This window comes from Calypte anna, chromosome Z (genome assembly GCF_003957555.1).
Source record: "Calypte anna isolate BGI_N300 chromosome Z, bCalAnn1_v1.p, whole genome shotgun sequence".
Lineage (NCBI taxonomy): Eukaryota > Metazoa > Chordata > Aves > Apodiformes > Trochilidae > Calypte > Calypte anna.
In genome coordinates, this window is record NC_044274.1 from 56,734,573 (window position 1) to 56,753,003 (window position 18,431).

Genomic DNA, 18,431 nt, shown 5'->3' on the forward strand with positions numbered 1-18,431 from the left:
CTGACGCAATTTGAGGCCATTTCATCTAGTCCTATCATTATGCACTTGAGAGAAGAAGGAAGCACACACCTGCCTACAAACTCCTTTCCAATAGTTGTACTGACCAGTAAGGTCTTCTCCAAACTAAACATTCCCAGTTCTGCCAGTCTCTCCTCACAGTCCTTATTCTCTAGATCCTTTGCCAACTTTGTAGCTGTTCTCTGAACTTGCTCCAGCAGCTCAGCGTCTTTCTTGTAGTGAAGGCCCCAGAACTGAACACAGGACTTGAGGTGTGGTCTCGCTGATGCCAAATACAACAGTGTGATCACTTCATTTCTCCTGCTGGCTACACTATTCCTGGTACAGCCAGGATGCTGTTTGCTTTCTTGGCCACCTGGGTGGTCAAATGCTGATGGCTGCAAGACTGTTGACTGTGAATCCTGTGCATGGTCTTTGCTCCTCTGCAATGTCCTGTTGCTTTGCAAGTGCTTTTGAAATAAAGGACATCAGGAATCTTCTCCACTGAACCAGGTCTGAGAGCTGGATCCCATGCTGAAAAGCACACCTGGATGTCTGGATGTGCTGACATCTGGCAAAACTGGGAGAGGATTCACTCATCTAATTTCCTTATAATTTCTTGTTGGCTTCTTGTATAATTCTGAACATTTTCCAGGAGCCTTTTGCAGGACATTACATGGAAGCTGCTCAGAAAACTGCAGCTCCTAGTGACTTGACAGCAAGGATGTAAAGAGAAATACTACAAATGACCCATGTTAAAAGTACTACGTCTGTTGCTGCATGTCTGTCATCATCAGTTCATGAGCTGATATGACACCATACTATCTGAGTTACAAATGCTGCATTTCCCTACCAAGGATACTCTGGAAATAAAAAATAAGATACTTGAAAAATGAAGGATGAACTCCCCTAGTCAGATACACATAAGTGGAATGACATTTTCTCAGAAGGCTTTATTGGGAAAGTTATCACTGACCTTTTCATTTTCCTAGAATAGACATAGCCAGTGGGTTGCAACAGCATAAGAAATAAGATTTTTATCCAACCATTTAAAAACTGTAATTCTACAAAAGCAGACTTCAGCTACATCGCTGCTGTAAAGGCCAAGGATGTACCACACATACCGCTGTTCAAGAGGGTAGTTTTAAAAGCAGTGGCAGCTGGTATATTTGTGCTGTCAGTTTACTTGAGTGATGCCAACACACACAGCAGTGCTACAACTTACCTTGCCAAAAGAGTTCTGTAAAAGCTGACTTAGAAATTAGTCTGTTTAGTGGATATCCTCTCCTGACTTCTCTTGAGGGAGTGTATTACTCCAAAGCTTTATATATACAACTATCAATAACTGAACCAGCATGCAATATGCTCTTTGAACATACTAATATTCAAAGCCTATTTCGATATCTAAGGTGACAAAGAGGCTTTCTCTGCATGCTGATGCATTCATTTTCAAAAGGCAAAAGGCTGGCACTTCAGGGGAGTATCCAGGCAGTTTTCCTATGGTTTGCCATTAAGGGAACCATCCACAGGACCCATGTGCAGAACAGTGCTTACACCATATGGGTCAATACCATTTGGCAAGCATAGACAGATGGAAGAAAGGAACACCCATCAAAAATGTCTAGATACGTATTCATTAGGGACATCCACCTGTGTTAAGAAGAATCAAAATGTGCTAGACTCTCTCCCAAACACAGGGATTTATTAACACAAGCAATCCACACTTACAGACTACCATGTCTACCAGACAGTAAAGACCACAAATATTGCAGTATAAGTAGGAGCTTCCTTGAGCTCTAGATGCAATTGAAGTAAATCTTGTGATTGGTTCTGAATTGTAGGATCTGTGATTTCCCCATGTCTGTTATTTCCAGTATAGCATGTCAATGGAGAAATGTACACAGCAAAGATGTAAAAAGTAATTCAATGTTTCCAGAACACAGGCTTGAGAAAAATTGTTTTTAGTGCTTTTGTTGTAGAGAGAAAAAAACAATTTTCTCTATCACAGATAACATTTTCCTTTGTGCTAAGTGCTTACTCTCAACTCTATTTTGCGTCATCAGTGCTTCTTATTGCTTTACATAAAATTTGCATTCATTGATAATGCTGGTTTACTCTAACTGTTTTAATGCGCTTTGAACTAATTGCTCTCAATTAATCTGTTCCATGCTTTGATAGCTTATTTATCAGATTGGGAAAGCTAGATTTAATAGTTCTTGCTGGAAACAAGTTCTTTAATTGGAAATATCAGTGTGCTTAGTTCACTTGGTGCTCTAGCAATTAAGGACAATTTGGAAAAGCATTTTTTCCCCCTACTATTGTCTCCTTGATTAGATTTCCAAAGAAGCAGACAAAACAAATGACAATACCACCAAGCAATATTGGTTCAAATAAAAGCCCAGAAGCCAAATTACTTACTATGAGAACTGTGAACCATCCCCATCAATTCCAATGCTGTGTTACATTCATTTTGCTGTATCTTCCCCAAGTAGGTAAATGGCAAAATTTCTTTGAAAATGCATAGCTCTATGCCTGCCTCTATACAATTATCCCTTTCCACAAATAAGCCAAATCAACACAAGAAATTATTTTTCTTGATTAAGCTCCCACATTTCTCTTGGGATGAAACAAAACAAACAATTAATCTTTCCTTATTTGTTCTCAGAAGAACCTGTATCCCTTAAATGTACAATAACCAGGGTACCTGTGGCAGGCAGTCGGCAGCAATTAGGCTTGTGCTGAAAATGAATGGACTGGAGTCAGAATGCCTAATCTGCTGAGAGTTTCTACTGGAGGGCAAGGTTAGACCAGGAAAATTCCCTTGCTGTGGAAATACTGTTAAAAATTACCACTTGACTTCAGCATAATTAACAAGGTTTGGGAATTTGTATGAACTGAGTAATTGAAAAGAACTAGCAAGAGATATATACATTAATCTTCACCAGTTACAAAGTGCCTAATGAAATTAAAGGTTCTGCTACTTCACCCTTTGTTTCTGCAAACTTTTTTTGTCTACAAGAGAAAAAGTATATTAGAGAAAGACAATGATTGTTATGATAAATTAAAAAGAAGAAACTCCATCACAAAACTCAATTTTTATATCAATACTCCTTGAAGATTTCCTCATATATAATTCACAGTATTTTATCACAACAAGAATTTCTGTGAAAGTTTCTTATTTTAATGCCCATATTTTAAATGCAATAGGAAAAAATCCATAACAGAATTATACATTTAGGCATAATTCAGTAATGCATATTTGCCTGTAAATGTACATGCACTTAAGCTCAAATCTGTCTCTAGTCAAGACATTCTAGAATCTAGCTTCAGTAAAATGATTTATTTTACTTCTAACAAACCCTGCATTATATTCCAATTACAGAGACAATAACCAGGTGAAAAGAAAAAGGTAAGCCATGCTGATGTGTGTGGAAATAGACTATGTTAGTAGAAGATAACAAGCATTTGTTATTCTCCTAGGCTACCCATGAGGACAGGACCTTGTCCTCCTCATTCACTCTGAAATCCTTCAACATATCCTTCCAAAAGGATAGCATAGAAACCAAGAAAAGGGAACACACACAAGGGAATTATATCTAATACAAGAGAGTCCAATTTACTGCAAAACCAAAGGAGAAAGCTCACTGAGCACCCTCACAGCCTATCTGTGAAAGATTAGCTGTGTCCTCCTCTTCTCACTTCTCTTAGCTGATAGACTCGCTTTTCTTGCTTCAGCAGCCCTTTTGTGAAGAACTTTTCTGTTCCTGGTATCTTGCAACAGCTCTTAAGCAGAAGCTCAAGAATTGCTTCTTATTTAATTCAGTATCTTTCTGGCAAAATCCTGTGATTAGTTCCACAGTTTTTTTGTTGGGTTCTTGAGTTTGTTTTATTTTTTTCCTTTCTGAATGGGCCAACACAATGTTAGATAAAAACATTAAAGTTGTTTTGGAAAACTTTAAAGTGAAGAATGAATCAGTGAAACTTTAGTTTAGCTTCCTTATGTGTAAGGATTTATTTAATGTTGCTTAAATGCTCCCATACTACTTTTGCCCCAAACCCAAATCAGTTCATCATCCAAAGAACAGAATCGAAGACAATCAGTTGTTCAGAATTTATTCAGTATTTCATTTTCTTCCTCACACCTCCAAATATGACCTGTGCTTTATGTGAAAAATCAAATCTTACTGTAAAGACAGAATTAAACACTTCCTCACAAACTTTTTTCCCTAGGCTTCATGTGCAGTTTAGAAATGCATAAAGAACATTAATAATTTGTCTTTTGTGACACAACCTGTAGGCAAAAGAATACTATCAGATTGCATAAAGGCAATGATTTGGCACACCTGGGTCTAAACTACATGCTAATTTAGCGCTGTAAACTACTGAACAACTGTAACAGAATACAGTGTGCTGCACTACACATGCAATAATGAAACAGTCTTTCACTAGCAAATAAGCTTTTCCCTTCATTGGCAATTCATTAAGTAACTTTACAGATTAATTTTGAAGAAAAAGCCCTTAAGACTTAACTTGCATTGAAAGTGCAATTTAAAAAAGCAATAGTCATTTGTACACCAAAAGGAAGAATTAGCCTACATAAAACAAGAGAGTAGGAAATGAACATGTGTTTAAAATGCTGTAGATTGACTAAAAAGTGAAGGGAATCAAGTCTTTCTATGATATTTCAGGTAATAATAATAAATACCTCTTTGCAAAAACTATGGCTCCTTTCTTCTTTCATTTACTGTAATTGACAAAAATTCTTTGACTTTTTTGTTTTGCCTCCCAAAGAAGCCAAAGAAAAACAGACATTTATTAAGGAAAGAGAAAATGTAATGCCTATGTGTCAAATAAAGCGGTTCCTGTCAGGATAAGGAAGGTGGCCATTTTTTCTTTCATGGCTAAAAGAAACAACTTTATCACATTCTAGAAGGAATCATGGTTGCTAGATCAACTGGCCACCGGCAGACTACAGTGACTTTAGCAGTGAGCCAGCACTCAAGTTGTAGTACCCCTAGTTCTGCTTTAACAGACTGTGACATCTTAGGCAAAGAACTTAATTGCTTTCTCTCTACTCTCAAAATATCTTACAGTTGTCTTCAGCATATAAAGGTCATAGCAGAGACCATTTTTCACTGTATATAAATGCACAATTACTACAGTTTGATGTTCATATAAACTTTGGATGAAAGTATGTGATACAATAGCATTATGCAGTACAATGAAAAGAGGAGTACTTAGATATGGTTTCTAAACCTGACATGACTTCTAACATAGATTCTGCTTTTGAGTAAAATTTATCTTGATCAACTCTAATGTGTAAGAGTGAAATGAGAGAGAACTTCCTGAAGCACAATTCTATACAGCAAAAACCAGAAACAGATTACTTAAGATAAAAGAAAAAATGTGAATCATAAGCCACAACATAGCAATACCTCAAAAGCAAAAAAATTAACTCATAAAAAAGAAACCAAGTAATTTTCCTGAGCATACTTGAAAAATGCTTGGAATATTCCTGCAGGAGACACTTCTGCAAACAGACACTCTTAATAAATAGCTCTCCTTTAAATTATCCACAGAATTATTTTGCTTTCCTGTTTCCTACAGCTTTGTGCCTCCACTTAACAAATACGCCATCTTGCATGTGTCAAGCACACTTCTTTAAAATCCACAGCCATCTAAAACCACTTATGTATCTGTAACACCAAAGAAACATGTATGCACAACAGAATCTTAAAAGAGCTGGTTGCAGCAATGATGGATTTAAGTTATTAACTGATCAAAAAAAGATGGATGGTGGTCTGCTTTTCTTAATCTACATCATCATCTAGATCTATTTAAAGATATGTGGTACACTAACAAACTTAGTTAAGGTTTCGATAAAATCAGTAGAATAATCTGCCCTGTTACATTGAGACTGTATCGATCAATAAAATCACTTGTACTAGGAAAGTACTGTTAAGTACTGACAATCCCAGCCATTAATATTATTTAACACTCTGCTCACAATCTTTAATGAGGACAAAGAACATTTTGTCTTTTTATACCTATAATACCATTGCTTTTTACAGCTTCTTACAGGTACAGTTGAATCTTGATTACTCCAGATGAAATGGAGTTAGAGAAGGAAGACACTGAATAATTTTTTTTATAATGGAGATAATTTTCAATGTGATTAATAGATGTGGGTAATTCAACAGACTTTCCAGCAAAACAATAGTTAAATCTTATTTCGCCAAATCCAACTTTCACTTGCAACTTACCTAAGCTAGACTCATTCTTTCCAGTGTGTTCACCTGCATTTAAAACAAAACTGGTTTCCAGAAACAGCTATCAGGAAGATAAACATCTGTTCTGGCCTTGATGGGAATTTCTTTTTTCCAAATAAGCCAATTTGGTCTTAAATTAGCTAGAAATAGGTCCCAACAGCAAATGTGTATGTGGGACAAAGGGAAGGATTGCCTCTGCAGAAATGTTTGCTGTGGCTAATGAATGACATAGGGAAGTTCAAGTGATTTCTGTGCAGCTTCTGCTCTCAGATATGAGGAATGGACAAACAGAAGACTAGTGGGGAAAAAAAACACAGGCAGGGCATGTCCAAAATAAAGTAGAGAAGAATAAAAATAGGCCCACATTTTACACAAAATTTTATAGCTTGAAATTTCTTTGCCCCAGCTCATCTTTTAAATATACCATCAATTACCTTCCACGTATAAAGCTTTTGGTCTTAAAAGGCATTAGTCTTTATGAAAGGTTTGTACAGTAGCATCTGGCCTACATACCTCTTCATTACATCAGTATGATTCAACCGTATCTTCTCAACCACATGGTTCCATCTTTTTTTTGTTTTAAGAATAGTATTCACTATACAGTTCAGGAAATCACATTAGATATTTAATCAAATCTAAAAAGCTGAAACATAAGTATGTGTTTAATTACATTAAGGACTATATAAGAAAAAGTCATAATGGTTCTGACCAAAGGTCCATATAGCACTGTATTCTATCTGAAAAAATAGCTATAGATAGAATGCAAGGAAGAGTATAAATAAGCAAAACTAACATATGAGACACTTTCCTTCAATACTCTAGCAGCCTTGCAAGTTATTTCAAGCTTTACAACTATCCGTGATACAAACTGCTCTCAAATGAACCTTTCCAGTCTTCCCTTGAACCAGTTTGAAGTTTTTCATTCACAACACCCTTTGCCAAAGACACAGAAGTATACAAGAATAACTAAACGCTGGATACACAGTGCATTTCTGAGAATATAAAGGAAGAACAATGGTAATGAATATTAACATTGATGGAGTGGATAAATGTGATGAATGGGAACTGTACAGGAAAAAAAAATAAATAGCTGAATGATCATTGAATAGTTTTAAAATAATTTCACCATTACATTTTCAGAATTAAATAGTAACCAACTTGATTTAGTTTTACTGGTCAAAAGCAAACACATGTCTTACAGAAGTGCATGTACACAGAGATCTCAATATTTTTAAACAGCTCCAACAGCACTGGTACAATGATGTCTACCTCTACAGACACCCCTTTTTTTTTCTCCTTAAGTATTGATAATGAAATGTCAAGAATGGTTCCATTTAGAAAGCACTTACAGATTGCTTCTGATCTTACAGAATTATGTCAGCTACATCCAACCCACAAACCAAGATATTCCTGTCTTCAACGGGGAGAATTCATTCTTAGAAATCTTATAATTCATTCTGCCTTGTAGAGTCTGGCTGACTTTTATGTACTACTGTGGGACATTTTCACTCTACTTCTCAAGCAGAAAACAAGTGAAAATTCCTGTGCATCACCACATACGTGTTTGCTGCGCTTTCTGATCCTACTCCAGCCAAGAAGCACTATTTCAGCTGCAGCCAATGCACAGACTGGTATCAGGAGTCTTTTCCAAGAGCTCAGACCTCTCCAGACTTCTGGAGGATGGACAGGGTTAGAAATTATTGTGTTGGCATTTCCCCTTGTTATAATTGCAAGATGCTAACAGAAATTGAATCAGTTAAGTAGTGAAGAACTAATGAAACTTCCCACGAGGTGATGGAAAACTCTTTTATTTCATAATTAGATAAAAAAACCTGAGAAATCAAATTATCTCTCTTCCCTGAATGATAGTGAAAAGGGACAATGACTGTCAGTCAAAAAAAGCAAAAGATTCTTATCCTCAGTTACAAAATGAAACACTATTAGCCCTGAAATGTTCTACAACAGTTTCCGAACCAACAAAAATTCTTCCAATATATATATTTATTTAAAATTTAATCTAAAACTTGGATTAAGCAACAGCACGCAAATAGATCAAATTAAAAGAAGATAGTCCAAAAACTTTAGAATAAGATTTGTATTGACCAGAGGGTTTTTTTTCTGGGTCTAAGGAAGGTTATTTAATCCTTCCATCCATATTTACTGGTTTGCTCATACCCATTGCCCAGTCTGAAAAGACTATTTATTATTTATTTGTTTGTTTATTTCATTTTTAGCATCTGGAATTTAGCATCACCATTTACTGAAGTAATTAAAGGAAAATCACAATGGTTCATGAAAAAACAACTTGAGCCAATTTTTATGTAAGACTGTTTTCCTTCTTCAGTTACTAACTGGAGAAATAACTCACTGTCTTAATTTTTTGTTTGTTTTTTGTTTTTTTTTGATGTTGAAAGTTGAAGTGTTCCCCAGAAAAAGAGTAAAAAAATGTAACATAATAGTGGGCAACTTTCTCCTTTATATTTATGATGAACTTACTCATAAAGCAATGAAACATTATTCAGCACCCCATCCACTGCTAACTCCACCCTGCTGGAAACTATGAAAACTAAGGAGTATAAGATTGGATTCTACTTTCTTAACAGCAAAATCGTAACAGATAAAAGTTTTATTTATATTTTTGAGGAAGGATTGGTAGTTAAAATATTTTTACCAAACTTCATTTTGAAGAATACTAAAATATAGGTCAAAGTGCTTCTCAGATATCTAGGTTATTACCTTAAATGGAAACTGAATCTCTAGTCCAGTTTCATAAACTCCATAATTCATTTTAAAGATTTGGATCCCTGAAACTGCTGGAATGTTGAAGTTCATCAAGTCTTTGAGTCTCACAGCCAACCAGCACTTTAACCAATCTTATCTCCAGGAATCAGGACTGTTCTCTTTGTAAAAAGTTCAAGAGTAAATAAAAGGCAAGCATGTTTTCTTCACCTCAGATGAGAGAGAATTATTAGCTCCGCATATTAACTCTGTTAGAGACATATGTACATACAGAACAGTTCAGAGGTTTATTGCTTGCTGTTTTGTATTAAGAGTCTTGCCAGTCACAAGAAGAATTTCTTCAGGTCACCCAGAACACAAGAAATGACTTAGCATCCTGAAGCTCATAAGAAATATAGGCCATCTCCAAATCTTTCCATAACCAAAGCATTTCAATGAAGATTAGCAGCAGCTACACAGTCTCATGCTGAGGTGTGGGTGCCTCTTCACAGTCAATTCTGTTAATGATGCCTGTTATCTTTTTGGATTGATGATATCAGCAAATGATGAGATTTCTTCTGCCCAAGGGGGTTAGAAAATATCCATTCTGCTGAACTTTAAAAGGCAGACCTGTCAAAGGGCAAGTCCCTGGGGCAGAGAGACTGGATGGCAGTAACATTCAGTGTCAGCTCACTGGGACAAGGATATGACCTAACTCCAAATCAGTAGAGAGCAGGTGGCTAGATCAAATTCTTCCCTATTACCAATTCACTGGAAATACACTTCCCATAAAACACACTCATCCAACAGTACATAATATAAAATCTATTTGCAACGAATACTAATCAGATTGACAACACAGCTGCTTTGATAAAGAATTAGATAAGGTCCCTCGTTACTGCTCTTATGAATCCTAACAATGTCTTTAATGTCCAAAATAAAACCCCAACTACTTGTTTAGTTGGTGCATCTGCAAGACAACTTACTGAACTCATACAAAAAAATTGTGCAAAAGGGATCATTTCAAGTGATCTTTACCTCCTTTAAATACACTTCCAAAGCAGATCATACTTCTATATTAGTTTCTAATAAACAGTCAGTTAGAGATTATATGGTGGATGTTAAAAATAATGAACACTACCCAGAAGCTGCAATGCTGACTCACAATCTGCCCTGACATCTCCCCCATTTACCTTTACCTTTTGATACTTTCAAAAAACCATAATTATCCAGGCATCACAGACTTTCAATGCAGATTCAGTTGCCAGCCCTTCTCAAATGAGAGGCTCCCTACACGCCAGCTACGTCAAATCTCTCTCCTCTACCTTTCCCACCATCAAACTCTTCAGGAAACATATTAAGAGAAGATTTTGGTAATCATAAACAAAAATTCAATTCTTAGTGCAATCTAATAAAACTATCAGAGAGATTTGTTTCAACAATGGTGTAATTTAATGATATATTTTACAAATTTTAAATCAAGCCATCTGGATTCCTGTCTCTGTTGTATTACAAGCTACAAGCTCAGATACACATGTTAGTAATTGTTAAGTCACAACTGATATCACACACCAGTTGATTTATGGTAACTCTCAGATGAGAGCCACCATAAGGTAATCAGAGCTGGTTTAGTCCTGTTCTGCTGCCAGTAATAAGTATTTCCTTATTTAGCGAGATTAAACCATCTCAAGTCTTGTATGCTGTAGGTTAAGACTATGGACAGAGACAATTACTACAGATCAGCAGAGGAATAATAGCTTTATACTAATTTGCTTCAAAGTTTAAGACCACACCCTGTCATTCACTTATTTTGCATCTGTTTCCTCATTAAGAAATTAAACATAATTCTTTTCTCCTGTCAGTCACTTGATTATTCTCAGTTTTTACAAGGGTTCATTATTATTATTATTATTATTATTATTATTATTATTATTATTATTATACATCCACCTGAAATGCTACACATACAAGTGCTGACTAGCCAACTGTTCCAAAGTATTAAAAAGTGACAGTTGTAAATTCTGGTCAAACTTATAAAATATGAAAGTCACTTTAATACAGATTATTTTTTCACAGTTCCACTTAAAAATCAAACAATAACAAAACCACTTGACCTTTCAAGAACAAAAGAATAATAAGCCACCTGCTTAGTATTAGTTGACACTGGATACTAGTGAATTTAAGAAAACTACTAGTCAGACCTCACAATTAAATAATATTCAGTTTATTCATAGTTTTGATATTCTTCAAAAAGAAATACTGAAGTTTTTCTGAGTTCCTGTCCATCCACTCCAAGAAACAAACTGTGCTGAAAAGATTTGAGAGGGCATTTTTACCACGAAAAGGCCACAAAGAAGTAACAAGGTACAGGCAACCAAAGCACCTTCTGGTTCAAATGGGAATTTCTTGCTTTCTTTATTACTTGATACAGACTGACTCTACTATTATAATTTAATATTAATTATTTTTATTTGAATTTAATTAGAAAAGACCACTTAATTAAATACATTAAGAAGCCAGTATGATTAGATCATGTCAGATACAAGTCTATATTTGACTGCTATCTGTATGGCAGAATACTTCCTGCCTGTATAGGTTTTCAAGGTGCAATGAGAAATGAATATGCATTGCATAAAACACATTAACTGAATGTAACACCAGTGTAAATGAGCAATCTCATTTGCATGAGATTCAGTCTGGTTTTGGAAAAAAAAACCCCAAACAAATAACAACTATGATGACTCCATAATAGTTTACCAGCTGCACAAATGGCTGGCTACTGGTAACACCACTGACCATTGATGATATTAGTGAAACTCCTCTGACAGATACGAATTTTTAGTTGTATAAAATTAGGCTCATTATATTAAAAGATAAAGTTTCACTAATGATTAGCTCTGCTTTCTGTTAGCAGAAACAGAAATTTATGACTTTGACAAGATTATTAATGATTTTTGTTCTTCTTTAATTTAGTATGCACATCAGTGTGGATATAACTTAGAGGCTTGTCATGTTTTAATCAGATGATGTCCAGCAGTCCCCCCAGCCTAAGCCACTGTATTTTCCTAAGATAACCAATGGTGGTAGTGGTCTGTGCAAGACTTGACTAACTCTTCCAGTAGGGGGAGACGTTATTTTAAAGTTTATCAGCAATTAAAAAATGCATCTTTTTAATAAAATCAATCCCCTAAGAGAAATTTGCACATGTGCCATAGCAGCAATAATCTCCAAAAGACAGTTGCATGAACATCAGAAAAAAAAATTTCAAAGCAAATGGCTGCTTACCTATACTGATAACAGAGCATACTGTGCTTGACAGTCATCAAAACCATAAAGGCCTTGGTCCTTTTCAACAGCAATGTTTTTCACCCATAATAACTGTAATTTTTAGATGCCAAATATGCTATAAATATCATTGAGCAAGAAGGAAAAGAGGATTAAATATTTCAGTTTAACAATACTAAGTATTTAGAAAAAACAAAACAAAACAAAAAAGAACTATGTTGCCCAAAAAGTTTCCTGTGTCAGAAAAAAATCTGTGTTTTTCTCCTTATTTCCAAATTTATTTTTAAAGTTTAATATCCTACTGTACTGTGCCACACTAGACTTCTACTCTCCTCCTCAAGCAGTTTCCTTTTACAAACCTTCCTGAGAACCAGGGAGGCTGCAGAGCGGAGCAGGTTATCATCTATATTCTATAAATGCAGCTCACTCTCCATTATGTTGCAGTGGAGCAACCACATCTTGTGGATGATGACATATATGACAAGATATTTGAAATTTTTACTACTCTGATCTGAGGACAAATACAGTAGTCTTGTTCCTGACTTCCTTGCAAAAAATCACCTTCTGACTCAAATAATTTCTGTGAGCACTTGCATCAGTACAATTAGAGGTGCATTTAACTGGGAACATATCTCCAAGAACACCTTAATTTGGCTTTGTTACCAGACAAACAGTTGTGAAACTACACCACGAGGCATTTTTAAAGCTGTCATGGTGAGAGCATATATTCCATTTACTGATAAAGTCTGGGATTTATCACCATTATATTTAAATGCCTACGTGTTTGAGTCATTCCTGAAGACTCCTTTTACAGTCTGTAGCAAAATACGAACCCAAACAGGTACAATCTGTGACTTTAAATGCAAACTTCCAAAAGGACTGAGATAAATACGGAATGACAGGTGCCTGTTTCAACTAGAGGAACACTTCAGATACAGGCATGGACAGTAGAGGGATATGTATCTGATGAGCTGATTCTCCCTAGTCTGTCTAAATGGAGATGAGATAAATAAAGCTTTTTTGTTTCTCTTCTGCAACACTTCTAATTGGTACAGTCAGAACCGCTTTGGAATGAGTAACATTATCTTTCCCATTTTAGGCACAGGAAAATGAGGTACTAGTAGTCAGACAGCAGTTTTTGCTAGAATCAGGAATAAAATGAAAACTAGTCTGGATTCCTAGGTGCTAGTCTTGCTAAGCGAACACAAATCATCACTGCTGGCATGTATCCAGCTCATCCTCATCTCTGGAACTGCCTATCAGTAAAACATGCCCTTCATACCTGCTGTGACTTCAAATGCTTTGGATACTACCACTCTTAAAATGGATTTACTTTCACAGTGCTGAAAAGAGACTCACCTGCAAGTACAACTCTAAGCCTTGCCGTCGCTGCTCCAGAACCTTGGGGACCCAGTTCCTCACATGCTTTGAAGGGATCTCTGGAGTTCTTATAAACTTCTTGAGCTGCAAACAAAAAGAAATGCAGACAGAAACAAAGGATATTAGTGTACCTTTAAAGCAAACATGTTTATGGAAGAAATGAGGCAGTACAGGTAAAATAACCATTCATGAAGTACAACAGCAAGGCAACAAAGTTGCCATCACCTCACTGAAATAATAGCAGCATTCACAACTGCAGGCTGAAGTTAAAAATCTCCATGTCTAGTTGACCTGGGTAATGAAGAGGAAACCTATTAAAAACTTCTTGTGACTAATGACCTCAAAATAAAATGGCAAGAACTACATAAGAATACTTTGAATGAGTTCCCATCTAGTGAGCCTGGGTTGACACCTCACAGCAACATACCCAGATATTACCTTGCTAAGTGCTGGTGAAAAAACACTGTAGCAATTTTTAACACTACCTTTAAGAAAATATGAACAGGTGGAAGAAGTACAGGGAGGAGAGCTAACCATTCCCCTGGAGAGTTGGCAATCAAAAGAACAAAATATCTATGCTCTCAAATTGTATCAACAGATTTGACATCTGTGTTTAATATCTTACATAAAAAAATAGTAAGACTGCCACTGGATGTATTTCCAAGAGTTTGCATAACTATTCCTCTTAAGATTTCCACAGGAAAGCTTTCGTAGATATACACAGAAATGTGTTTGTGTGTACACATGACTGCATACAGATGGCTACAAACACACATTCTGACAAAACTAAGAATCCTCTTGCTGTAGAAACATACCTTTTCAAAACCCCAAAATATTAACTTTTCCCTCAAAGCTACAGAGCGAAATAACAACCAGAACAGAATCCACTGCATTTTAATAGAAGGTGATATTAGACACTCTTTTGGTTGGCTATTGCCTGAGTAAATCTGAGGCAAGGACTGCAAGGAGAGAAGCTCAAAATTGACTTTGACATGCATACCTGTGGGAGACTAAGAATTTACATCTCATCTTCGAGCTTGCTGCAATGTCATTACAGGAAAAAGCAGTGCCAATGTATCAACATTTCTAAAGTCACAAGTAACAAAGCTGCAGCAAGGAAACCTCTATTGCTGTGGTAACAATTTGCAACTTCCTTATTCCTGAACAGTGCTGAATTACAATTAAATGTGAAGAAAAACAACCCACCTAAAAAAAAAAAACAAACAAAAAACCACAAAACACCAAACCCCAAAAAACCCCCACCCAAAACCAACCAAACAAAAAACCCCAAAACAAAACAAAACAAAACAAAAAAACCAAACCCCAAATGTGGGTACTTTACTGGATGACCTGAAAGGCACAATATGAACCCTATTTTTTCCTCTTTGTTGAATTTTTGAAAATGTTGAAGAAGCTACAATTAAGCTATTGCAAAGTATGACAGCACCTACGGATGAGTAACAAATGAGGAGAATGCTCCAGATGAGGGGAGAAAAATCTAAAACACTTCAAGTGTCCTCCAAGGCTTATCCACACACAAGATAAATACTCTGAGGCTGGTACCTTGGCTGATGATTAACAATCCTTCTGTGCTCTGTGGCCCTGCTATATAAAGCATCCAGTAACTGATTGCTTAAATGTTACAGTGTGTAAAATAGGTACCGTGTGTAAAAACCACAATCTATACAGATGCAAAAATACTAAATGATAAGCCCATTTTCATATGCTTACAAGAGTCCAATAACATATCGAAACAAATAGTTATTACGGTGTCAAAGATATTTAAGCAAATCTATGTATGTGTTAGTTACATTGCTTCAAACCTGTCCTTACACAAAAAATATTAATCTAAGGAAAATTGATGTCTGTAGTGATCTAAGGACACAGGGCCTTTAGGAAAGGCAGGGAGGGGAGATGAGGAGGGGATGTTGGTTGTCCTCTAGGTCAGTGACCAGATAGAGTGCATGAAGCTCTGTCTGGGGATGAGAAAGGAGCTAAATGAGACTTTATGGATCAGGATTAAAGCGAGGATTTACTCAGTCTTTTTCATGCCTCATTTCCTGGCACATAAAAGTTGTTTCTCACCTTCACATACAGTAGATTTACCAACACAATTTATAGAACTACCTAATTATTTGCCTAAAAAAAAAACCAACATAAAATGTATGTACTTGCTATAGGAATGTGTCTTATTTTGTGATTTTACAAGAACTAAAAAACATACTACAGAGATCATTTTAGCAATACAGCATGTAAACTGTAATCCAGAAGTTAGTAATACCTGAGAAGTCACAAAACAGTGAAGAAACTGAGTTAGCTGGGAGCTCACTTCTAGAGACAAGAATCAAGATGTATTTAAGACAAACTATATATAGTAAAAATTTCAAGTGAGAAAACATCACAACTAAGGCAAAACAAAGTTACATTGTAGAAAGAAAGAGATCATTACCTTCTTATGAAGTGCATGGAATTCACTATACCTCTTCTCCACAATATGTTTCCTTCCATTCATTAATACCTCTATTTTAAAGACCTGAAAATTAAAAATAATAAAAAGATCAATGCATTTGCACAAACAATTCTGTGACATGGCTGTGACTGCCACGATCATTCCAGTCAGCAGTCCCCAAAAATTCATGATGACTCGTGAAGTACAGAAATATAATAATGATAAACAGATGAAGTCTTCTCTTAACAAGTTTGGTCAACAAATATACAGAAAGACAAGTTGTGCTGGGACCGCATGCTGTACATTAAGATACTCCCAAGCATTAAAATATTCCAGTACTTAAGACATTGTAAAGTAGGTAAAAAGCCAAAGGATTAAATCAAAAAACAGTAAGAACAAAAGCCCCAACAAACCAACCAAACAACAAAAAACAAAAAAAGAGAGAAAGAATTAAAGATTTGAGTTTTTTCCCTCTTATGATACAGCATAACTAATATTCAGTAAGGGTGGGTGACACATGGAGTATGTTATGTACAAAAAGAGAAATAAATAAAATCACTCTAGCACAGGTTAATTTCCTCCTCTTAATTTTATCTGTAGTCTCAACTGAGCTGGTGCTACTACCTACACCCTATTAAAAAAAAAAAAAAAGAAAAAAACTAAACATACGAAATGCTTGTTTTCTTTGTATGATACATATGACAGCTTTTGCTGCTGCCTATGAAAGGTTAAAAGGCCAGAAGAAGCAGCTCTCTGGATCCACTAATTAGTAGTCACTAACATGACATTTTCTTGATTCTCAGGTCACTGGGTCACTTCTGAGGGCAAGTGATGAGAAATATTTTGAAGTGCTCAAGAAAACATGGTCTATTAAATGAAGACAAGATCAGCGGAAAAGCAACACAGAAAGGGTGCCTGGTCTTTCTAGGCATTCTTTGTTTTCTGTTTGGCTCAGAAAATGCTGGAAATAATTATTTCCAGGACATTAAGAGACAATATTCAGGACAGATGATTACATCAAGACCCAAGACTTGGGCCAAACAAAAAAGTTATTTGAAATAAATTCGCAAATAGCACTTATGCCTGAATGCTGAAAAAAGGGATTTCTGTCACATCATGCCATGCTAGCACTGATTAGAGCACACATACAAACCCCACATTGGATACACACTTGTTATTGTCCACTAGAACCTGCTTTTCAAGCTGGTCAGAATTCTATGCTTTTCACTGGCTACACAAACCGTGTTAGACTGAAATGTGCCTACTGTTGAATGCAGTATGGATAGGACTGCAGTCATTTCACACCAATGTTTGCATTACCAAAATTAATTCAGATTGTTGTAATCCATCAAAATAACTTGTGCTACATTCTACCACTTTAAAAAGGACTATTTCTGTGTCCTAATCACTGCAAGCAGATGACCTTATTTGGGTGCATTGATTTTTTTTTTCCTCCTATCTATTTAGACTATTTTGGGAGGACAGCTATTGGCTATTAAACAATTTTCCTCTACACATGAAAAAACTCCAAGACACCCTTAGGAATATGTTGCAAGTTCAGAGTTGTAAAAAGAATCACATGCAAAGAAAAATCAATGTAGGCTTTTTTCTTTAGTTGAGCTTTAACATCCTAATTATATCAGAGGAAAGGATCATTTATGTTCTTATATTCTACACACTGTATGGAAGAAACAGTACTGCAAGCAGCAAAATGCTTCGGATTTACAGGAATGCCACTGCATTGAAGAAGTTTCAAGAACAGCTAGGTCGAAGAATGGATAATAGAATATGAAACTAATTAAGTTACTAGTGACCACACATCACTTAGTTAAGGTTTTGCAACGGTTCTGAACTAATGTGATATTAAATCTCCACCAACTGCAAGCAGCTTATAACACCCACTTATACCTCAGTCAGCTACGAGCCTCTACACCATTGTTACTTTAGCACGTCTGACAGCTACTGGGTTTGCCAAGCATTTGGATAGCTCTAAGGGGCTCCTGTATCAGTTAGGAGCACTCCCCTGATAAGTAACTTTCTTGGGAATCATAGCATGGTTTGGCTTTTGTTCTTTATTCTTTGTTACCTTTGTTAAGGAATTACAAAAATGGCTTCAGAACACCAAAAAGTAGGCAGCATTTATTCAGCCTTTTTTATCTTAGCACAGTTTTAAGTACTGTTTGCCCAATTTTGGCTAAAACTTGACACTAAAGAACATATTTGGCAGTCCTTTCACAGAAGACATGGGAAGATAGAAATAAAGCTTTCTGTGATCAATGATGTCGTTTCCAAAACCACACATGTGCTCCCTTTACACACTCAACTGTTTGTAC

General features: G+C 35.9%; 1 protein-coding gene across 2 annotated transcripts in view; it reads right to left on the minus strand.

Annotated features, from left to right (window-relative positions):
* The window catches only part of SNX24 (sorting nexin 24), a 90,432-nt gene that overhangs the window by 25,842 nt on the left and 46,159 nt on the right, over positions 1–18,431 (minus strand). For both annotated transcript variants that reach the window (XM_008492542.2, XM_008492541.2), the window contains exons 2-3: positions 16,099–16,182; positions 13,629–13,733 (exon numbers count right to left, since the gene is read on the minus strand). In XM_008492542.2, coding sequence (XP_008490764.2) covers positions 13,629–13,733; positions 16,099–16,182 — 189 coding nt within the window. The remainder of the gene's footprint in view (positions 1–13,628; positions 13,734–16,098; positions 16,183–18,431) is intronic.